This window comes from Cydia amplana, chromosome 18, assembly GCF_948474715.1.
Source record: "Cydia amplana chromosome 18, ilCydAmpl1.1, whole genome shotgun sequence".
Taxonomy (NCBI): Eukaryota; Metazoa; Arthropoda; class Insecta; order Lepidoptera; family Tortricidae; genus Cydia; species Cydia amplana.
The window spans coordinates 9,143,923-9,168,943 of NC_086086.1; the positions used below are offsets into that span (position 1 = coordinate 9,143,923).

At 41.3% G+C, this 25,021-nt stretch overlaps 1 protein-coding gene across 6 annotated transcripts; it reads left to right on the forward strand.

Moving 5' to 3' along the window:
- The first annotated feature begins 775 nt into the window (after positions 1–775).
- On the forward strand, positions 776–23,800 carry LOC134656650 (zinc finger RNA-binding protein). Of its 6 annotated transcripts, none has more exons than XM_063512207.1 (20): positions 776–917; positions 1,118–1,257; positions 4,209–4,390; positions 6,049–6,172; positions 6,974–7,067; positions 7,820–7,943; positions 8,759–9,014; positions 10,560–10,867; positions 11,786–11,920; positions 13,218–13,304; positions 14,750–14,938; positions 15,495–15,580; positions 16,842–17,067; positions 17,722–17,845; positions 18,697–18,791; positions 19,374–19,469; positions 20,564–20,716; positions 21,596–21,691; positions 22,006–22,114; positions 22,750–23,800. In XM_063512207.1, the coding sequence occupies exons 1-20, from the start codon at positions 865–867 to the stop codon at positions 22,815–22,817; spliced, it is 2,745 nt and encodes a 914-aa protein (XP_063368277.1). In that variant the 5' UTR covers positions 776–864; the 3' UTR covers positions 22,818–23,800. The 6 variants fall into 6 exon arrangements, with proteins under 6 accessions (XP_063368277.1, XP_063368279.1, XP_063368281.1 ...); XM_063512209.1 differs by having other exon boundaries at positions 11,786–11,905; positions 13,209–13,304; XM_063512211.1 differs by having other exon boundaries at positions 10,656–10,867.
- Positions 23,801–25,021: the final 1,221 nt, after the last annotated feature.

A 25,021-nucleotide genomic window follows, 5' to 3' on the forward strand; every position in this document is an offset into this window, starting at 1 on the left:
CCGAGTGCTTTCGTCACCCATTTTACATTCGTCACAATCGTGGCTTTCAATATAGAATGCGTGACGAAAGCAGAATAGGACTAATTTAAGAACTTGACGAAAAATGAATGGGACGACCCTGACGATACGCTTCCTACGATCAATATTTTTCTGAAATGGTTCTGTCTCTTGGGGCTAAAAGCCCTTTTTAGGGTTCCGTACCGTACCCAAATGGTAAAAAAGGGACCCTATTACTAAGACTCCGCTGTCCGTCTGTCTGTCACAGTTGAAATGTTCACAGATGATGTATTTCTGTTGCCGCTTTAACAACATATACTAAAATTTAAGTGGCGCTTCCATACAAGAAACGTGATTTTTTTGCTTAATGATACGGATCCCTTCGTGCGCGAGTCGAATCGCACTTGGCCGACTTGTCAAAGAACTGTCTCATTTCAAACATAGAGAGAATCATACTATCTTTGTCTTACACTAGTATTAGCACCCAAAAGAAAAGAATGAGTAGAGTCTGTGCGGAAAGAGAAGAGTCGTGGATTATATTGGGCCCCATACATTCCACGACTCTTCTCTTTCCTTTTTTTGTTGTTATTTACTGATAATTTTAGAGAAAGAATCATACTATCTTTGTATTACACTAGTACTAGCACCTAAAAGAAAAGGATGAGTATAGTTTATTTTATTCCTATTTACTGACAAATTGGTTTGACCAACTATAGTAATAAAATTTTACATTTGATTTTTGAACGCATCCGTTTGTTGTTTGTCTATGGCTATTGGCCGCCATATTTGTCAAAGACAAAACCTACGTCGTCTTGCCGGTCTTTTCCGTCTTGACGCGTCTGTTGTTTCAACGCGGAAAATTGGTAAATGATGGCAGCAAATAATTATTTTGGTTTTACTCACGGCGGAACACAGTACGGGTATGTATAATAGTGTATTTAACAAGAATAAATTAGGTCAAGTGTGAAATTAAGCTAGGTTTGAGATCTATTTGATTGATGGGCGGCCTTGTGCTCGCTCATGTTTCCAATCAAAATGGCGTCTCGTATGTATTGATCTTGGGGTTTTTCTGGGATACGTGAGTGTTCAGTTTTGTGAAATTTTGATGATGTGATTTTAGTGCTGCGACTGCTGGAGCGGCTTACGGCGGTCAGACAGGGTACGCTGTAGCCCCGGCTGCGACCGCCGCGACGTACGGGACCCAGCGCGCTGCTGCAACAGGATACGACACAGCATACCAGGCAGCGGCCGCTACACAAGGTTAGTGCAATTTAATTTACTAAAAATCATTAAAAACTCCGATTTATGTTGTTGTGATGTTTGTTTATAAAGTGCATGGGTGCAATTCTGAACCCAATTCTAAACAAACACAATGAACCTTTCTTCCGGTAGGTAATATAACCAATCAATACTGTAACTGCAGTATTTCACATGTGTTAACCCTTAAAACGTTTATGTCCCTTTTTTAGTACAGGTACTAAATGCGGCGCCAAGTTTAAACACTATGTGCGGGCTAGAAAAGGAAGTACGTTGAAGAAAGTGCAAGAATTGTACTTTTTTTTCTAGCTTATGGCAATATCAGGCAACATTCGGTTTATGCGCAAGCGACAATTGAAATATGAAATTTGCTGAATTTGCGGCGGAGTGTGTTCCTGACGTCATAGAATATAAAGTAACAAGCTAAAGTGCTTTCTTTGTGTTGATATTATTACTAGGTGAGTTAAACATTGTTATTATATATAAAGTTCATTAAATCATAGATTAATTATAAGTCAAAATTTGTGAAATAAATCTTGTCCCATTTTTGTGACATTGTCGATAGTACTGGTAACCAAGTACCATGCATGCACGTCCTAAAAAACGGACCGTGCCGCCTTGTGCGCAGACACGATTGTGACAGAAAACGGACATTGCCATACTTAGGTTATGTACTTTTTTCATTTATTGTCATTTTATAGGCTGGCGTTGCGTTGGGATTATGTGATACATAAGTATATGTATACATTTAATTGTATTTTAGTTTCAGGTGGTTCCACCATCTGACTCAGAGGAGTGAGATAATAAAAAAACGACGATGACGAAATTGTACTACTAGAGACAGCTTGTACGTACCTTTCCCCAATCCGACTCTCTTTCAGCCAAGTCAGTTTCTCCGGAGATGATGGACAAATATAGATCGGTTCATTTACGAAGACGCGTACTATTATTCTTATTGCCACGCTATTAAAGTTTAGTGCACCACCTCGTGAATCTGTAGATGATTTCGAAGTCACACGTCCTTGTGTGAAAAACGTAAAAAATAATATAATGACTCGACGTGAACACGACCTGTCCCCTAGTACTTTATCTACAAAACTTAATTCCACGTCAGCAAACGCATAATTCGCTTTAGTATCCAAATGATTGGCACGTCTTGAAATGTGCTACGATTAAAACCAATTTTAAGTCGATGAAGGAAATGTTACAATTCCTGAGGCCTGTAAAATGTAATCCCTACAAAATTCAGGAGAGTAAACACCTAGATTTGAATCGAGTTGTATGTGGGGTAGACGTAGTAAAGGATGGGAAGGAGACGAAAGCATTTCTACTTGGTTACAGGAACATATATATAGTTGTTGTCAAGGACCGCCAACCAAAGTCTGCAGTCTGGGAGAATGATATGCATAAGCCTCTGATTCTTGCCAAGGAGGAGCGATATAATCCCAGAATGTTTCGAGATGCCATTGAGACTGAAAAACATCTAAACTTTAACAGGAACGACAGCTTTTTCTCTACCACCAGCATAGGTTCCAGATAGTCCGTGTGATAAGGAAATAAGCATGACATAGTATTAGTATAAGGTCAAGTGAGGTAAATGCAACTATGGGGTTATTGCGTCTCTTCGTTCTTTCTCGAATACGATTGGTCGAAACGCCCTCTACTATGCAACGTTTCATTTCCAAGTACCTCAGGCATGAAACGTTGCATAGTAGAGGGCGTTTCGACCATTCGTATTCGAGAAAGAACGGAGAGACGCAATAACCCCATAGTTGCATTTACCTCACTTGACCTTAGCAATGTTACCTAAAATAATTGTAATGTGTAACTAGCTTTATGAGCCTATTTTGCATGTATAAGTAGCCTTGAAATTTATAGTTTTGGTTCAATATTTCGGTATGTGGGTCATTCTATACATTAACACTGGAAGTAAATATAGTATTATTATGTTTCACATAAGTTTTTTCTATTTGATATTGTAATTAAACGTTTTTTCAAAACATTTACTAGTGTGTTATTTAAAGAATTTTCAATTTTCTTGCCCTGTAATACTTTATTAATTTTTATTTTCTGTAACTGTATGACAGCGTTGTCCGTTTTTTAGGACAACCTTGGGAGCAATCAATCTATAAGGTTCATGGCAATGTCCGTTTTAACGGACATCCTAAAAACCCTACTTTCAGATTTTTTTAATTTTTTTTTCGTAAATTATAGTACTTTTTAAATCATTACTATCCCTAAAAACATTCCATGGGATAGGTGGATACATTATTTCATGTCTTGCCGTGTTAAGGGTTAAAGACCGGGCCGATTCGCACGGTTTGTCATTCGTGCATAATTTCGTGATTGAAATCGTCAATTGGCCCTGATAACGTTATGAAGTTATAATTCGTTGTGGAATAACTAACAAATAATACCTTAAACTACCTGTATGTATGAAATATAGTACCATACTCAATGCCGCTATGCAGAACTAATTGAGCTTCATTGCGGTTCTATTGTTGCTACAAAATGTGTATAACTAAGTTGGATTATCAGATGATTTAATTAATCAGAGGTTCTAGACCCAGACCTGAGTTCTAGAGGTAGATGTCTACAACATTTTTCGTCAGGCTTTTTATTCTGATCTAGGTCAACCTTGTTTCACAAACTACTATTGCCACTTGACTTGCTTGCCAGAAGGAAACTAATAAAATCTACTGCTATTGTGAAACAAGCATTATAATTAGGGAATGCTCCCGGTACTGAGTTTGTATGGCGAGAACCGGGAATTCCCGGTTCCGGTACTGTATTTGTATAGAAAACCAGTACCGGGAGCACTCCCTAATTATAATTAACTTGACCAAATAATTGTCCATGACATGTTGATCAAAAAGAATGTGATAATTGAAACAAATACCTATCATGAATTAATATTGGTCTACAAACTCTACAATAACACCTGGTATGGCCAGCAGCGGCTCACGCGCACGCTCACGCGGCCGCGGCGGCAGCGTCGGCCTACGACGCCAGCAAGAGCGCGTACTACCAGCAGGCCGCCGCCGCCTATCCCACCGCCGCGCCGCCGCAGCCCCAGCCCACCTACGACACCTCGGCCACCAAGCCCACCTATTCCACGCAGGCCACTTACGCACAGGTAAGATTGCCACATGACACCATTTATCTTTCAGAGACCAGGGGCCTATTGCATAATAAAGTACAAGCTAATAAATACAATAGTATTAAAGAAAAAAAACATACAAGATAGTATTAGTGATCTTGAATAAAATATCACTATCTTGTATGATTTTTAGGGTTCCGTAGCCAAATGGCAAAAAACGGAACCCTTATAGATTCGTGAGGTCTGTCTGTCTGTCTGTCCGTCTGTCTGTCCGTCCGTATGTCACAGCCACTTTTCTCCGAAACTATAAGAACTATACTGTTGAAACTTGGTAAGTAGATGTATTATGTGAACCGCATTAAGATTTTCACACAAAAATAGAAAAATCAAACAATAAATTTTTGGGGTTCCCCATACTTCGAACTGAAACTCAAAAAATTTTTTTTCATCAAGCATGGGCATGGGCGTATGGACGTGTGGGGTGTCTATGGATAGGTCTTCAAAAATGATATTGAGGTTTCTAATATAATTTTTTTCTAAACTGAATAGTTTGCGCGAGAGACACTTCCAAAGTGGTAACTTCTAAAATAAGAGAATGATAAAACTAAAAAAAATATATGATGTACATTACCATGTAAACTTCCACCGAAAATTGGTTTGAACGAGATCTAGTAAGTAGTTTTTTTTTTAATACGTCATAAATCGCCTAAATACGGAACCCTTCATGGGCGAGTCCAACTCGCACTTGGCCGCTTTTTTTTTCTGATGGTGCTACAACCTTTTGTGGGTCTTGGCCTCCTTCACTATCTTCCTCCAGTTGTCGTGATCCTTGGCAACCTTCCACCAATTGGTATACTTCCTCATCCTTCTAAGATCTTCTTCCACACAGTCCAGCCATTTTTTCTTAGCTTTACCACTAGACCTTTTCTGTTGTGGCGTCCACCTTGTTATAATTTTTTTTGTATGTAAAATCACCAATATTATTAGCTTGTATTTGATATTGGGGTAATAGGCCCCTGTTGCTTGAAGTTGCTAATTGATTAAGTTTACTGCTCCAAAAACTCATTAAGGATTTATGCCATGTACATTGTATGTACGACCGTGAGTGTGTAAGCGTTGCTAGGTGAAGCCTTAAAGCATTACGTGCCTCATTGGAGTCTCCCGATGTTGCGAAGTTGGCAAAGGCCTGCTATACAGTTGCTCTTATATGGAATGTTGTCATTTTACAGGGATATAGAGGGCTAAATGTTACACACCAAGGCTACATGAGAGCTATGAATAAAACACTTCGTGTAGAGAATTGATATTCAACAGCTGAAAGTAGAATTTTATTGTATTAGTCCTTATTGCTTTATTTATAGTCCAATTTTTGTTTATTTCATATTTAATCAGACCTGATTATGTTTGTGTTCACCGCAGGCAAAAATCTTATGAAAGAAAGAATGGTTTACTGCCTATGATAAGCACTAGCAAATACACCAGAGGCCCATTTCTCCAAAGCTTGTAACTTGTAATACAAGTGGAAGTCCCTTTCTAATAAAAGCTGTCAAAAAGTCATCCGCTTGTATTATAAGCTACAAGCTTTTGAGAAACGGGGCCACAGTTCCAATAGTGGTTATCGTTTATTTGGTTATTTTTTGTTTTGCAACATTAATTATACGTAACGTGTGTGTGGCCATTTGGCGTGGCCGCAGGGCGGGGCGCGCGGCACGGGCGCGGCGGGCGCCAAGCCCTACGGCTCCGTGTACTCGTCCTCCACGCCCGCCACCTCCTACCCCGCGCAGCCCTACACGCAGCCCGCCGCACAGACTCCTAAACGTGAGTACTGATTGCTATACTATACTATACTTTACATGTAAAGGGTACCAAATCTCTAGTAAATGAAAGGTAGTCGAGTCGAGTGAGTTACAGTTACAATTTGGTTAAACTGAAAAAAGAAAATGAATGGGCAAACTCATATTTTTACCACATTTATAAGTTGTTTTACTTATGATCATTAGAGTGACTACTTTCTTAGCAGACTTATAGCTCATTTATTAGTGATAGTTATTAAATAGAGGTCATGTTTTCAATATATATCATTAAATTTATTGTCTGATTCGATCCAATATTTATTCAGTAATTGTTACATAGCTAATGTATTATATATATTACTATAACACCTGTGCTCTTGTTATTTATTATAGTTATATGATATTTATAGAGTACATACAATATTGTAACAACCACAATGCACACCATCATAGTCAGACATAACATGGATGATATTTGGTTTGCTCCATTATTTGTATTTGTTATTTAGTTACATCCTTTAACCTAAATTATTCCTGCTCATAATTAATATTTTGTAGATAATTATTTTGCAATCAATTTCATTAAGTTTAGTCCCTTATTTCTAATAATCTTCCTTCTGCCATGGTGAACTCAAGGTGCCAATATTCTGTTTAATTATGTGGCAATCTACTAAACTAACCATCTTCTTAAAAAGAGTTGTTGTTCATATATTCCTTATAATAGTTCATTAATTTGTTACCCTAAACATCCCTTGAGTCCATGGTAGACGCTAGCACGGCATGGCTTGACCCGTCAGTGACTATGTGTGCGTTGCGGTTGTTGTAGAGACGGCTAACAGGGGCACCTCTGCTTATGATACAGCTCTCTACAACGCCGCTACCATGTACGTGGCCCAGCAGAACAAGACCGGAGGCGGCGGGTGAGTGAAAAAAACATTATTTTAATAATATCCAATAGCCAGGTTAATCATAATCATAATCATTTATTTGCACATAAAAAGGGTTTTACATACAGGTGTTATAAAGTTACATTTCCAAGCCTTTTTAGCTGTTTTTGACAGCATGCAAATGGGTCCTTATAATACATTAAATTTGTACTACATACGACTACCTTAAACTAACTTAATTACTAACTACATTAACTTAAATTAAACTAAAATAGAAAGCACAATAAATTAACTTTACAATATACACATACAGTCCCAAGACTAAGACTGAGTGAGCAACCTTGCTTGGTTTATTTTCCATGCTACAATATACCTTTGAGTTCGGCTGTCCCTCATGCAGTAAACTTAAGTGCAGTTGATTGTACAAGCGTATTAGGTGATCTTAGTAAAGCAGCTCACTCAGATTTACTGGACATATTTTTTTCTACTCCGACTAATAAATAAATAAAATGAGAGTTTTTACACTTAATACCTAGTATTGATGAATAAATGAAACTTTATTACGATAATACATGTCATCTAGTCTCGTCTATTATCTATCCCCCTTATTCATAAAACTTTACGGGCCTGATTTACTTAAATTATGTTTTATCCATTTCTTACAAATACATAAGACAAAATGACAGATAAGGACAAACGATTATTAGCTAATTAAGGTTTGTAGCGCGTTTATGAATAAAGGGGTATATCTATAAGATAGTAACTTATTTGATGTGTTGTCTTAGAGGCTGGAAGAATTACAACAAGAGCGGAGTAGGCGCGGGTCAGGCCCGGCGCCCTAAGCCGCCTCCGAAGGCGCAGCAGCTGCATTATTGCGACGTGTGCCGCATCTCGTGCGCTGGACCCCAGGTAATTCCTCATACCTCTCGATCCTGCACTAAACAGTCTGAAATTTAATTGTTTAAATCTAAATTTACTCATACGGATTATCTGATACATTCTGGAATGGGAATTGCCGTTCGACCGTTCGTAATGTAGGCTATCTGTACCTAATCCTAATTATTTAAATATATCGGTTCGAAATCGGCAGGAGCACTAATTAAGGACTCGCAAATGTTTATTCCAATGTGAACATGATTCGCTTTACCATGGCGGATGTGTTAGAGCTAGGGTGGCTATAAGTAGTTGACCGTCCCCGGACTTGGGCACACAGACACAAAACAGATATAGTACAGAAGTCAATCACATGTATGTACTTCACTTTTCATACCTACGCTCGACGGTCGCTCTAGGGTTGTCAACTATGATTTATGCACAAAAAACTATCGTGGTAGTGGCACTCGTATCTAGTAGTGGCCGGGGCGGGGTGCTTACCTATACCTACCTACCTAACTTTTCTGTTTAACGTTAAAACGAACCATCGAAATACAAGCAGATACCTACTTACCTTTCTGAAACCACTGGTAGCTTAAAAAACGACAATTCACTGTTTAATGTTGAATTTAAACAACCGTCCACTGAACAGTTATAATAACTTTTTTTTAGTTTCTCCATTATTGCACAAAAAAGTTCACAGACGCGTGTCTCAAGCGGATGGCACTCGCGCTCGCACTGGTCCCAACCGGTCCGAGATATCGTGTCCGCGATCAGTGTCTATGCGTGCGTCGCTCGAGCGCACTTTGTATGTAGATTGATTTGTGTACTGTATCTGTTTTGTGAGACAGACGTACAAGGAGCACCTGGAGGGGCAGAAGCACAAGAAGAAGGAGGCGGCCGTGAAGCTGGCGGCGGCGGGCGCGGCGGCGGCGGGCCGCGCGGCGGGCGGCTCGGCGCTGCGCTGCGAGCTGTGTGACGTCACGTGCACCGGCGCGGACGCGTACGCGGCGCACGTGCGCGGCATCAAGCACCAGAAGGTCGTCAAGCTGCACACCATGCTCGGCAAGCCCATCCCCTCCACCGAGCCCACCAAGCTGGGAGGAGGTTAGTACCACACCCGACCGCCAGATAGGGTTGCCAGATCGAAAGGCGCTATTATCGGGAAAAAATATCAAAATTTCGGGATTTTGGGCCTTAAGTCGGGTAAAAACCCATTCAAATTGAATTAATTGTATTAAAAACAACGATATTTACATTATTGGCACTACGTCAGCTGCTCTGCCCAATCTCGCCACGCGTGCCCCGCGCGCGCGCTGACGGGCTCGATGCAGGTCGCTCGACGACAGTTCGGAACTTGAAATTATTGTTTTATAACGTGATGCTGTTTTTCGGGACAATTTTCACTTTGTCGGGAATCGGGAACACATCCTAAAAATCGGGAGAATCCCGCCGAATCCCGACCATCTGGCAACCCTACCGCCAGACCACATCACCCACACTGTTAAATACTATTAGAGCCGAGGCTTGCTCTGCTCTCTGTTTAAGCGAAACCAGCAAAATTAACATAGTATTCATTGGAAATACCTTAGTTTCGTTGAAAGGTCTGTGACTAGTAAGGGCTCTTTCTGAGAATCCAGTTTTTTGCGGCTCCTACTAAAACGGAATCCTGCAGAAAACCGTACCTACCCGCAAAACACTAGATATTCAGTGGGTAAGAGCCCTAATTTGTCTCTTTGTATCTGGGTGATTTACTTAGTGAACCTCATTCATTCCCTTGCCATATTCCACGAATTTAGTCGAATGACATGGATAAAAATTCACTTTATGGCGTAGTGACAGTGACGTTTGTTCCACTTATGTTTAAGTTTTATGAATCAATCAGCCCCTGACTGAAAACCCCACTGTCAAAATGTAATTATATTAACTACTACTACTACTAGCCAGCTAGCCACTAATATAATATAACTGAAACTTTTGGTAGTCTAGTCGTATGATTTTATCACGTGTCTGCTTTAAATGTGTTGATTTTGCCATAGTTTCCCGGAAAAGGTCACACACATGCTTTACTGTCGTTTGGTTATCTTATATTACGGCTTTTTCAAAATTATAGGTTTTCTTATTGCACTTTGCAGTATGTAACTGATTATTGCGTCCTTAAATTATAATTGTTATGGATGAAATTCAGATATGATCTCCAGAGACTACACGGTCCGATGGAGAACATATTTGTCTGTCTTGCATCTGTGCTAAATCCTCTCGATGCCACAATGTCATATCTGTATCCACGCGCGAACAGTCGGCAGTTAGATTGATTTTCTAGTCAAATTTTCTCTTACAATGCAAAAAATAATGCGTAACGATCGACACTCGGTACAGATATGGAGTGTGAGTTATTATGGGCCTTTTTTATACCGTAAACGTCTATTCGGCACCACTAACTGATCAAATTGAAAAACCATCTAATCAAAATTGAATTTCTTCAAACTGTAGAAAAGGCCCAACATGTATATGTTACCCCTATTTATTGTGAACAACCGGCCAAGTAAAGTACTTTAGAGAACGTCAGTCGCTCGCTCCCGAACCGGGGCCGTCGAGCCGACGCCGAGCGCTCGCTCTCTAAGAGAAAATTTGACATTTCCGATCTATCAGCCAAAAAGACGGTCGCCGGAACGCCCAAGATCGCGTTCGTGGCTTCCGGAGGACTTAGCACGGTGGCCGGCACCAATCCGCAAAAATCCATCCAAGGAGACAAAGACAAGGACTCGGACAAGGACGAAGATGGCGCGGACGAGCCGGAGGTGCAGCCCGTGGGGCAGGACTACATCGAGGAGCTGCGCGGCGACGACGGCAAGGCGCTGTCCTTCAACTGCAAGCTGTGCGACTGCAAGTTCAACGACCCCAACGCCAAGGAGATGCACATGAAGGGACGCCGCCATCGTCTGCAGTACAAGAAGAAGGTATGTCTTCCCACAGTTTTGAGACAAGGTTCAAGCTTTTTAATGTTGCCAGTGTTCAAATTCATAAGAACCACTGATGACTGAGCGTTTTCCAAAAAAAGTGTACATTTCATTCATGTCTTCAAAATATTGACTTCTTGGGCTTATTTTACTCAGAATCATTTGTACATTCACGCCTCATACATAAAAATGTGTCCAAAGATTTCCATTCCAGATCGTCGTCGAATTTTTTTTTATTTGTATGAACGTGACGCACTGGAAAATATTTTTTTCATACAAAATTTTGGGACACATTTTTTCATGTATGAGGCGTGAATGTACAAATGATTCTGAGTAAAATGAGCCCAAGAAGTCAATATTTTGAAGACATGAATGAAATGTACCCTTTTTTTGGAAAACGCTCGACTACACTTACAGTTTACAGTAATGAATCCCATCCAATGATTATTTAGTAAAAGGTTTGAGATGCTCGTCGAGCCTGGCGGCTAGTCGGGGCTGCCAAGAGATCCGAGCGTCGGATGATTACAATAGCATAATGAGGATGGTCAAGTAGTTTGCAGTTTATTATAACATATTCTAAAAGACAGTGTGAGATCACAAACTCCGGTTTCTTTTATCATAGGTACCCAAAGACTAGGAATCCTCTAGACGGAGTTTAGAACAATTATTTCATGAAACCGATGCTGCCAAAAATACAGAGGGTGCGGGGGGACGAGGTGAGCGAATCCCGTGCCGTGATTGGTCCATTCAAAGACACGGACCAATCACGGCACGGGAATCTGACACTGACTCGAAGATGGAGTAAAACTACCGTATATAGTGGCAGAGGGGGTAGCGTTACTATGCTCAGTCTCGAGGATGTCTTGTCTGTGTAGGTACCTAATACAAACCATGTGTTTATATGTTGATAATTTGCAGGTGCAACCGGACCTGGAGGTGAAGGTGAAGCCGTCCATGCACCAGCGTAAGCTGGCCGAGGCCAAGGCTCAACGCATGCTGGTCCGCGACGAGCTGTGGGCGCGCCGCCGCATGCATGACGTGAGTACTGCCACTGTCAACGTAACAGGTTCGCACCACTTCTCAATCTGCTGGAAGCCATTGGATCCAGCCAAAATCGGATCGGATAAAGTGCTAAATAATAGCACGAAATGCGGTAATTGTCGGTTGGTGTCGAGTTGTGTAATACAAACCAGGGATGTTGCGAACATCCGCATCCGCAACCGCGGAACTTCCGCATTATTTTCAACATCCGCATCTGCATCCGCATCCGCATAAAATCGATGCGGAGCTTATGCGGATGCGGATGTCGAACAAGTCGGTACAGGAACGTCTTAGCGGCGGCGTAAGTGCTAGGTAATTTCGTCATTACCTCTAACGAGATCGTCTAGATCCAGAAAAGTCCACCAAGTTACTGTTTATTAAATATATTGCTCAAATACTAAACTTTTCGTTTTTTTTATTAAAAACATACTAAAAATGTAATATTTGACGTTTTCTAAGCACCTAATCTTGACATCCGCATCCGCGGATGTGAGCCTTTAAATATCCGCATCCGCGGATGTCAAAAAATCTGCTTCCGCAACATCCCTGATACAAACCGAAAAAAAAACTCGTTTCACTTTTATTACCTACATGTAGTGTGGTGAGATCATAATATTTTAAAAACATAATAACCTTTTGAGACTTCTTCAAAATTGGCACAGGGTATGGATGGTATGATATACCAGATGCTGTGCAACATGTTTCAAAATTTAAATCGGATCTACTATTATTTACAAAAGCATATTTTCCAGTGTTTTTGATGTTGGCCAAAATTCAAATACCTACACGTCATCTCTTTATATTCTATATACTTCGTTTTTTTTTAGCATTAGAAATTTGGTAAACAATCTTGATGTGTCTTTTAATTGAAAAACACATTTTAAAAATAAGTTACGGTAAATATGTAACAATTATGAATCTAATACGATCTTTTATAGTCTTCTGCTTTCATAAGTAATAGTTATATATTTAAAAAAAGTGTTTTTCAATTAAAAGATATGTCAAAATCGCTTACCTTCTTTCAAGTTCTTTCTAATGCTAAAAAAAACGAACTATAGAACCGAACCTGGGGCGGGCTAGAATCATCACACTTATCGACGCGGACGCGAAGTATCGCCGAACTTGAATACTACCAATACCATTTGAAAATAATTGTATTACTCAAGTGAATATCAAACATTGTAGCGATCGGAAACTTGACGTTCGGCACATTCGGTATCGGAAGTGTGGTGATTCCGTCAGTGCAGTGCGACACTCGGACTTTCGTTCACGGCCGCTCACCCGCTGTTGTTATGTGCAGGGCATGGAGGAAGACGAGCGCGCGTACTGGGAGGGCGGCATGGAGCCGTGGTGGCCGCGCGGGCCCGTGCCGCCGCCGCTGCACCACCACCACCCGGTACTCACCCACCCACCACACTACCATAGAGAAAATAATACATAGAGTGCTCACTCCATACATCAGTTTTAGTAACAAAAAGACTATTAAGCTTTGGATTCCTCCGAAAACGGTGCCGTAATATGACGGCCGCTATATAGCGTTGAATGACGTCACTAGAACGTTGTCTATGTAAACAAGATGGCGCGGTTTCCTAGACAGCGTTACGTTACGTTGACTGTCAACGTAACGTAAGATGACGGCCGTCATGACGGTGTCGATAGTTTCGTGAACGTTTTATTAGATAGCGGTGACGCCATTTTGAATAAATGACACGAGATTTGAATAAATGATTTCGTACTACGATTATTTTCCTCTTCTGATGATATTTCATCCTCCAAGTAAATTATAGATGATCAAGCAAATCTTGTCAGTAGGAAAAGGCGCGAAATTCAAATTTTCTATGGGACGTTATCCCATCGCGCCTACATTTTTCAAATTTGCCGCTTTGACCTTGGTGGATGACGGTGTGTTATGACGCCGTGGTACTTTCCACATGTCGCCACCGTAAAGACGGCCGTCTTTTGCGGCCGCTATATAACGGCCGTCATATGACGGCACCGTTTTCGGAGGAATCCAAAGCTTTAGTCTTATGCTGTTGAGATAAGACTTTCCGGTCGGTGCTACATCTATTGTCAAGTAGCAGTACTGATAGTTCCGCTACTCGATGCTAGATGTAGACACTGAAATTAATAGTCTGAACTGATGTATGGAGTGAGCACTCTTGTCTTTATTTCTCTATGACACTACTCTCAGCACTTCATTTCACTTCACCACCTTATTATCACTTTATAGTGAAGTAACTGAATTGCTGAGGCTAGATTCTTATTCTATAATTCCCGCGGAGTGTGATTAGAGGTCCGTCTAAGTTAACTTTGCAATGACTTCAGCGATAAAGTGTGAAACGCCATATTTTTAAAGGAATTTGATTTATATGGTGACACTCCTATCCTCGTGCAGCTATGTACTTACGAGGTTTCAATGGAATTTCCACCTTCATTTAATCAAGAGTAGCATAGTTATCTTTGGTTTCGTAAAACTTTCGAACAAATGAATCCACACTTTCTTAGGGCTCATTTAGACGGTGCGAGAACTCGCATGCGAGTTTCATTACATTGCGTTATTTGATCGGTCAGCTGAATAGTTGTAACCTCACTGGTCCGCAATATAACTAAAATCGCATGCGAGTACGCGCGCCGGTTAAATGAGCCCTTAGCTATAATTTTGTATGGTGGGTGGCATGAGGGTTTACTCTGTCGCTTAAAAAGTTAATGGAGAGTTAACTTGGACCGACTCTAACACGATTGATGTGATTGTATTTAGAATATTTAGATTATCATCCATAACTCCAGTTTCATGTTGGAGTGGGTAGTTCCACGTTAGTTACCGGCCGTTATCTCTGGCAGGGTATGGGCATGGGCTACGGCTCGGTGGGCCGGCGGCCGGAGACGTCCGACGACCGGCACGTGGTGGCCAAGCACGCGGAGATCTACCCCGGCGACCAGCAGCTGGCCGACACGCAGCGCCTCGTGTCCCACACCGAGCGCGCGCTCAAGTCGCTCTCCGACGCGCTCGCAGACCAGGCCAAGCCTAAGGTAAGACATAACTCAATATGTATTACATATACTGAATTTCAAGCGCTGGTGGCCTAGCGGTAAGAGCGTGCGACTTGCAATCCGGAGGTCGCGGGTTCGAACCCCGGCTCGTACCAATGAGTTTTTCGGAACTTATGTACGAAATATCATTTGATATTTACCAGTCGCTTTTCGGTGAAGGAAAACATCGTGAGGAAACCGGGCTAATCCCAATACGGGCCTAGTTTACCCTCTGGGTTGGAAGGTCAGATGGCAGTCGCTTTCGTAAAACTAGTGCCCACGCCAATTACTGGGATTAGTTGCCAAGCGGATCCCAGGCTCCCATGAGCCGTGGCAAAATGCCGGGACAACGCGAGGAAGATGATGAAGATGATACTGAATTTCACCAAAGACTGTGTAGGTGGTCTGCGATTAAACACCGAGGGCCTAAAGAATGCACATCCAGCATAATTATGAATCACCCAAATCAAATGACTAAAACCAACCCCGCAAGTTACTTCTCTAAGTTACCAAAAGTGACTAGCTAGTTTAAAACCCAACAATATTTTCGTAACAGGCTGCCGCTGCCAAAGCGGCTGTCAAGACCGAGGACAAGAAAGATGAGAATAAAGATGGCAAGGAAGACGGCCGCGACAACCAACTGTAAGTATTACATCTTTTACGATAGATGATTCAGAGTGTTTTTATTCCGTTTGTGAGGAATTTAACAATAAAATGTGACATGTAGATTTGTAGACTCGCCATCAGATATATCAGAGCGCCCAAGGTGGTCAAAAATATCCAAACACTTTAACGTTTGAATAATAGAGGCTTGCCCACTCCGTTATATCTGGTGGCGAATGTACTTGTTTGTACACAATTAAGAAGTGCTTTTTACTGCAAGACTCCTGCTGTCACTAACAGCTGTGCGGGCTCATTAACTTTTACTTTATTCATTGTTTTATTTGTTTTTAAATACGCACAGATTTCATGTAATACCTAGTTCCTCATTTCCTTTTTAGTTGAGTATGCTTCTTTTTATTTATTTTTTGTTGCACTATTGGCACAGTAAACAGAGTCGTTTCAAAATGCGGCCAGTTAAACTGGAAGATAGAAAGATGGAGGTAGATCAAATGGGAGATGATGGTATTGAAAGGGAAAACAAGTGAGTCGCATGTACTCGTAGTGTAGAGTAGGAAAAGGACACCTATATGTATTGTAGTTGTAGAGTAGTAGTAGAATGTAGTTAGTGTCGTCGAAATTTAGATTGTATTGTAGTTGAAATTATGGTTTTCAAATACATTAAAACAAGGGATATCACATTTAATTTGTTGAACAGGGTTTGTATTATACCAATATAGGCCACCAAACGAAGGAATTACAGCGGAAATAATACATGTGTAAGCCAATTTTAGCATGGGTGTAGGTAATGATGTATTAAACAAGATACTAAAAGTACCGGGGGGTGGGGGTGAAGCTAACGGGTAGGGGGGGGCGGGGTTAAGGTCCCTTTTTATAGTTTTTCGTAAATAACTCTTAAACGGTGGCCCGTAGCAAAAAATGTTCTATCACATAAGTAATCTACATAAAATTTTCTACAAAAAAGATTCAGTGCACTTTTTAGCTAGGATCAATATTTTCAAATGTATTAAAGTGGGAAAGTTACGTATAATTTGTTCTAGGGTCGTTTTTTTTTTAGTTTTCCGTAAATAACTCGTAAACGGTAGCCCACAGCAAAAAATTCTCTTTTACATAAATAATCTATTTGAGATTCCTTATAAAATAAATGCTACGTTTTTTAGCTAGATATCAAAAGAGTGGTTTAGGTGTATAATTTGTTGACCCGTGCTGAGTCAGGGCGGGGGTCGCTAGTTCTGAACAAAATGATATGTGGGATGAATTAAAATGTAGTTTCGGTGTTCAGGTTCTCGTTCCTGGGCGAGGGCGAGGGCGGCGCCGGGAGCGGCGGCTCGGGCGCGGAGCCGGCGCGCGCGCTGAAGGGCGTGATGCGCGTCGGGCTGCTGGCCAAGGGGCTGCTGCTCAAGGGCGACCGCGACGTGCGCCTCGTCGTGCTGTGCCACGACCGCCCCACCGTCACGCTGCTCAAGCGCGTCGCGCACGACCTGCCCGCGCATCTCGCCAAGGTCAAGGTGAGCGGCCGACGGCCTCACCTGACCGACTCGGGTTATTCCCACTAGTTACCACCAAGTTGTTACCAGTGGTAACTACTGGGAATTTTTTTCCCACCTTTTACCACTGGTAACTACTGGGAAAAATTATTCCCAGTAGTTACCACCAACTCGGTTTGGTGGTAACTACTGGGAATTTTTATTCCCAGTAGTTACCACTAAAAATTTTGGTAGACTTAAATACTAATAAAAACAGTATAAAATAGTATAGTATAAATATAGAGTGAATTTGAATTACCGAATAAAATCACTTAAAAATAATCTAAATGGATTATTAAATTTATCTTTGCATATATTATAGTTTTTGTACTAGTACCGGTTAAACTGTTTCAATATTTTTTCGTCACTTTTAAGGCAGTTTACTAAAACACTAATCGACTTAATAATGATTTATTAAATCACTCTATATATATATTTTTTTTTTGTACTGTTTTTATTAGTATTTAACCCTAACAAAATTTTGGTGGTAACTACTGGGAATAAAAATTCCCACTAGTTATTTTTCCCAGTAGTTACCACTGGTAACAACTTGGTGGTAACTAGTGGGAATAACCCACCGACTCGTACGTCATCGAGGAGCGTTTTCCTTACGGGAGTGCGTTCGTGTGTCCCCAGGGCCCCGGCGACGAGCCCAAGTACAAGGTGGAGCTGCTGCCGGCCGAGGGCGCCGTGCAGGTGTCGGACGGCACCGGCAGCGTGCTGGTGTCGCTCACGTCGGCCGTGATGCGCGAGCCCACAGGTTAGTCCCCCCCCCCCCCCGAGGTCGCGCCGCGATCTTCGACTGCGCCAATTTCACACCCCCCCAGCTATTCTACTCCACTTGCCAATTTTATCTTAATATACTTATCTCGCTCGCCCATCTCCGGCAGTTGACGTTGACGATCCCGGCCGACCGCGCCCCTAGCCGGTTGAAATTGGTCGTCGAAATCGTCATACATTCGAGGACGAACTCTAAGAACAAACTATCTATGTGCTACATAATTTTTGTATTATATATGTATTTTTCGAAATTTTTGTTTGCACACGTTGATGATCATGATTTTTATTGAAAAAAAAAAAAGATAATTTGTTCAAAGTTTACCGCTCGGCTCGCCGAGCAATGTGTTGAGCTTATTTTTAGGTGTGAGTAGCATAAGAAGCGCCGAGAAGAAAAGGATTTTTGATCATCTCGTATGATATATCACGTGCGCTGACTCCGCAGTGGTATATTTCTGTCTACTGAAACGGAGCAAACATTTTATATATCTAGTCATACTTTATTTTATACTAGTATGTATTATCTTTATTTTCTGTTTCCATCTACCCACTGTTTTAGGGCACTCGTAGTGTAAGTCGTAATTTTACCAATTAATAATTTAGATAGTGATAGATTATTAGTTTCTGAGTTTATTGATTAATTGTTGAGTTGTGATATAATCAGATCTGTCCCCTGTCATGTTAAGTGTTTGTAGAGCGTTTGTGTCGGGCTGTGATCCGCTGTGGATCGCACCTCGAAAGGCCAACGCGGTCGGTGAAGGCGCAGTGTGTCATGTTTGCCCCGTTTTCGTCGATGTTCTGATGGTCAAACACCCTTTGTGTTGTTGTCGCTAGAGGGTGGCGACATAAAGCGAGACGACAAGGATGTGCTACCGCGGCAGAAGTGTTTGGACGCGTTGGCCGCCCTTCGGCACGCCAAGTGGTTCCAGGTACATTCGCCCACATTTACTGAACGTGTGCGCACTCCACTACCCTATTTATCCAATAAAGCTTTTCTTTTTCATTCTATTGTAACTCGAATGCCGACTCGCTGTCGACTATGGTGCGTCACATCAAATGATGTCGCTCCCTAAGCACAGTTAGAATCACTTGTATGCTGTCATTTCTGTGGCCTATAAATTTATTGGATTTTTTACCCATTATTGACCTCACTCAATCCATTTAAAAAACGTAATAAAACCTATTTTGTGGCTCACTTGGAGTGCGCACGTATTTTTATTTAGTCACATGTTTGTTTTGTTTTATTGTGATATGTAGTATTTTAATTTTACTCAAAAGTAACTCGATGGATTGTTTCGACTCCCTTGAACATGTGGCTACATGTGCTCGGTCGGTTAAGCTGCGTTTCCGTTGATATTGCACTGAGCCGAAAATGGGAGGTGATAGAAACATAGAAACGCAGTTTGAGCTTTAGTTCGTTAATTGTGCCACGTTTATTGCTCTGTTTGTGCATTAGAGCGAGCAATAAATAGTGTGGTGTGTGGACGCCGCTGACTTTTCTCTGTGCGTAGGCTAGGGCGGCGACTCTGCAGTCGTGCGTGATCATCATCCGCATAATGCGCGACCTCTGCCGTCGCATTCCGAACTGGACGCCGCTCAATCCCTACGTAAGTGAATTCTTCTTTACATTATCAAACAGTCAGTCGGGCCCAGGTCTGCTCCAAGAATTTGCAATGTAGTTTTTTTGTTGGATGACTATAATCTTTATTGCTGCACTAGAGATATAGGCGGACAACTCAATAGAGATTGTAGCTCGCAAGAATGTTGAACTTGTTGTCGCCATCTTGTAGTGTGGCGTTGATTCAGTCGAGCCGGGTTGGGGTCTTGAAAAAAAAAACAGTTTCATTTTAATGGGGTAGCAGCATTGCGATAAGCAGGGCCCGTACTTTTCATGCCGTTGACATCAATTTGACGTCACGCTGAATATAGGATGATCACAAATAGTTTTATTGTAATTATTAATCATTAGTCGTCAATCATTTTAATCATAATGTACAAATTACTTCAATAGTTTTCGTAATTTACAATTAAAAACGGATATCTGTTGCAAAACTCGTGTAAAGATGACATTGTGCCTATTTACATTTTTCCAACAATACCTAACAAATATATCAAATTTTAGGTAAAATGTATTATTTTAATCTGACAGCTGCAGTTATTTAGTTGAGTGACAATAAGATAAAAGTCAATTAGACATCGTACTGATTATTTCAAGTATCGACATCGGTTATCTGCAGAGGTTGTCTAAATGATTAATTATGACAAAATAATAATTGCAATCATACTCTATGCAGCGTGACGTCATTTTTGCGTCAACGGCATGAAAAGTACGGGCTCTGGCGATAAGTCATTCATTGCTAGTAATTAACCATTTCAGTCTACCATAAAGTTATCGCATAGATAGAACGCACTGACAATCCAACCTCTAGACTGAGCTTAGGCCAATTCTTTCATGAAACCGATGCTGCCAAAAATACGGGGGTGCGGGGGGACGAGGTGAGCGAATCCCGTGCCGTCATTGGTCCGTTCAAAGACACGGACCAATCACGGCACGGGATTGACTCGAAGATGGAGTAACGCTACCGTATGTGTGGCAGAGGGGGTAGCGCGACTATGCTATGTCTAGAGGTTGGATTGTCTGTGATAGAACGTTGAGTTTTCCTCGCTAGATTGAACAGTATGTGATTGTTGTGCGTGTCAGGCGATGGAGCTGCTGGTGTCGGGGGTGATGCAGTCTGCGAGCGCGGCGCTGTCGCCGGGCGAGGCGCTGCGCCGCGTGATGGAGGCGGTGGCCGGCGGCCTGCTGCTCGAGCACGGCCCCGGGCTGCGCGACCCCTGCGAGAAGGAGCTAGTGGTGAGTTACATTACATCATCATCTTCCTCGCGTTGTCCCGGCATTTTGCCACGGCTCATGGGAACCTGGGGTCCGCTTGGCAACTAATCCCAGGAATTGGCATAGGCACTAGTTTTTACGAAAGCGACTGCCGTCTGACCTTCCAACCCAGAGGGTAAACTAGGCCTTCTTGGGATTAGTCCGGTTTCCTCACGATGTTTTCCTTCACCGAAAAGCGACTGGTAAATATCAAATGATATTTCGTACATAAGTTCCGAAAAACTCATTGGTACGAGCCGGGGTTCGAACCCGCGACCTCCGGATTGCAAGTCGCACGCTCTTACCGCTAGGCCACCAGCGCTTACATACAGTATCTTATTTACTTACCTTCATTCACCATTTATTTATTCATTAAAAAAGTACATCGGCATGGCTTTTAGGGTTCCGTACCCAAAGGGTAAAAACGGGACCCTATTACTAAGACTCCGCTGTCCGTCCGTCTGTCACCAGGCTGTATCTCACGAACCGTGATAGCTAGACAGTTGAAATTTTCACAGATGATGTATTTCTGTTGCCGCTGTAACAACAAATACTAAAAACAGAATAAAATAAAGATTTAAGTGGGGCTCCCATACAACAAACGTGATTTTTGACCGAAGTTAAGCAACGTCGGGCGGGGTCAGTACTTGGATGGGTGGCCGTTTTTTTGCTTGTTTTGCTCTATTTTTTGTTGATGGTGCGGAATCCTCCGTGCGCGAGTCCGACTCGCACTTAGCCGGGTTTTTATATCGTCGTTTACATGATGACGCATGTTACATGCACCGTGTGGGAGTGATATTTACCACGTTGGCAAACTATGCCGAGAAATGTACTAATAGCATCACGTGCTTGTGTTTACAGGATGCTCTCGGAAATCTGCCCGCGCAGAAGCGTGAGGACCTGACCGCTTCGGCGCAACAGTTCCTGAGACAGATCGCCTTTAGACAGATTTTCAAGGTAAATAAAAGTAGAAATTTACTTCTGTTTCCGCCAATATAGTTCCTTTGGTTAGGTTTGTTATATTGGTGTATACTACAGTGAAAATAATAACGTTCCAGCAAGACTGACGACTACAATTCCTTCGTCCAAACCAGTTTTTACACTAATAACGTCAGTGCTAATACTAAGAGGACCTTAACTATAAACATGGTATAGGTTGGGATAATGAATCAACTTGCAAGTCTTGCAATCAAGGTCTTTTATTCAGCTTGTAAATAATTTCTCGTGATGAATGTATGGTAAATATGGTTAATGTGTTTTGTTTTATCCAGGTGTTGGACATGGAGCCGCTGCCCAAGCTGAAGCACCCGGCGGGCCCGTGGAAGTTCCCGCGCAAGCGCAGGCGCTCGCACACCGACGCCGAGTCCGACCAGCCCAACGGTCAGTCACTCCCACACTACTACCAGCCTCGTAACAGCTTTGCACTTTCACAAACAATGTGCCCACGCGAACTGCGGGTATTTACGTCTCTGTCATCGATGGCTACAGCAGATGGCTTTAATGCAACCTTACCTAAGTTTGTCTCTGCAATAAAGAACAAATAACAAATAAAAAATATATAAAAAACAAAGAATTGTAATTTAAAAAAAATGTAAGTACCTATTAGATTTTAAAGATCTGTATTCAGTATGATAACGTGCTGCATTTATATATCGCTATAGTTTAGTTATTGTTTTAAGGTTTAATTTGATAATCTTACCTAAACTTACATTTAACCATACAAAGTCATAAGTTCGACCAAATTGTGTAAGTCTAGTTTGAGCAACAAAAATGTTATTACTTTATAAGTGGAAACTGTTATGTTATGGCTTATGTGTTTTCTGTATTTGTTTAAACATGTATTTTTTTTGCTGTTTGTTTCCCAATAATAAATGAAATAAAAAATACAGTTCATACAGCATTGTATATAGATTTTTAGTATTTATCTTATAAAAAATATGCTCCGAGTACCATTCATTTCATTGCAATATCTTAACTACCTGTTTCAATTAATAAATTGTATGAATCTCTTTCAGGTGAGGGCAAAGTAGTGAAGACGGAAGAAAAAATGGACGCGTCCGAAACCGCCGCGAACGCCAAGTAAGCGAGACGACGCGTGTTGCTGCTGACATACACATGTTCTATCTAGTTCATACGACATTACACGCACTTAACATCCTTGTGCATTATCTATCTTTACTATATTATATAATTCCGACTTGACTGCGACCTAGCGCGCTTTGTCGTATGATCTACCATTAACATAGCAATAAAATATTCAGATTCAAAGTCAACTGATAACAATTATACAGATTAGAATATCGATTTAAACCAATTGTCAGTAAACACTATTTTCGATATATATTTCAGTGAAGATCTGTCCAAAAAGTACACAAATAACATAGCAGTCCCAAAATATTTGTAGTGTTTTAAAATTAGATAGAATTTTAGTCTCGTACTAATGTAATTAGGAAGTAAGACTGTATGAGGATGCGAGACAGGGTGGCGACGGGATGGAGTTGGGCTGCCGCGAGCGGATGGAGGCGACAAAGTGCTTATTATTAAGGTTGCAGTATTGACTTGACGTTTAGTTCCTTCTGTGACGAGATCGCACGTTGGTTTCTTTATTTACATTATGATTTTCTAGACTTTAGTTTGTAAGTTGTATATTTCTCAAATATATATATAATATATCCCTATTTTATCTACAAGTATGTAGGAAATATTATTATCAGTGACAAATTGTTGCTGTTTGAATAGGGAGATCAGTCTGGGTCTATGTATAAGATAATGTTGTCTGATAATTAAGAATTTTATCATGTCAAATCATGATCTTTAAAATCAGACAGCATACAAATCAGATCTTGTTTTTGATCCGGCAAAGATGGGAGTGTAAGCAAACTGATTTATGAATAACATACTTTGTGGGTTAGATATGTTCAGGTTCCCAAAAATTCATTAGAATATTAAATAGACACTGGGAACTTACTGTGGACCTTTGTTTGTTTCTTAAGTTAAATTTATTTTTATTACGTGAGAGCTGTGTAATTTTGAAATTATTGTCAATAAATAATTGAAAACTAAGAATGTTATTTTTTACAATCCTAACTTATAATTATAACCTTTCATGTGTCAAAAAAGTTTCACTAAACTTCTCTAAAATGAATTTACAACCAAGTAATTTAAAAAATGACCTAAATAAAGGTACAGTAGGGAATGTAAGCATAAGTGTAAGAGCGCTTTCGCACTACGTCCGATCCGAACTCCGAACCCGTGAAAATATGGTCCGAAGTAGCCGTAGAACTATTTCTATGGTAATTTACGCACTAGATCCGATCTCCGTCATCCGATTTCGGAAAGAAATCAGACTGATCTAGTGCATAAATTACCATAGAAATAGTTCTACGGCTACTTCGGACCATATTTTCACGGATACGGATCGGACGTAGTGCGAAACCGCCTCTAAGGCCCGAATGGACGCTCGAGTTGGGTGGGGCATGCGGCGTGCATGTTAAACAAATGCAAACGTATAGTAGCGGCCTTAGTGCACGCTGCTCAAATTACTTGTGAGCCCGACGCCCCGCCGAACGCTCCGCTCCGAGCGTCCACTCGAGCCTTATACCACAATAAAATTAAATAATAGTACTCACTCTCTTAACAAAACGCGTCTGTTACGATCAGCACAGATATGGCCGCTAGGTGGCGACAGCGCCACGCGCGGCTTATGGCTTTCCCCAAAATTGGGGCCGAACGGATGTACTTTTAGCTACCAGTAGCAAAGCGACGAAATCGCGGAGTGAGACACGCCTGCTTATACTAAGTGTAAGGCCTGAGTGGACGCTCGGAGCGGAGCGTTCGACGGGACGTGCAGCGCGGCGTCGGGCTCACAAGTAATTTGAGCAGCGTGCACTAAGACCACTCCTATTCGCTTGCATTTGTTTAACATGCACGCCGCACGCCCAACTCAAGCGTCCACTCGGGCCTTACACTGTTTTCGTTTTTTAATAAAGCACTAAATACCTATGTACAGTAAAAATGAAAATATGACATACTTTGTACAGTCGACGTCAAAGATATGTTTACATTTTTCGCCTTATTACAAAGGAGTAAGGTGCAAAAGTGTAAACATATCTTTGACGTCGACTGTACAATATCGTCTGGTGACAAGCAAAACTCACTAAGTACCACCACAAGTTCACAGCCACAGTGAACCATATTAGTACGAAAAGAAGGTTGATTTTTGTTTAAATATTTTTTAGTAATCAGTGACTTGCTTGTCACCTGACGATATTCAATCAAAATATTTCA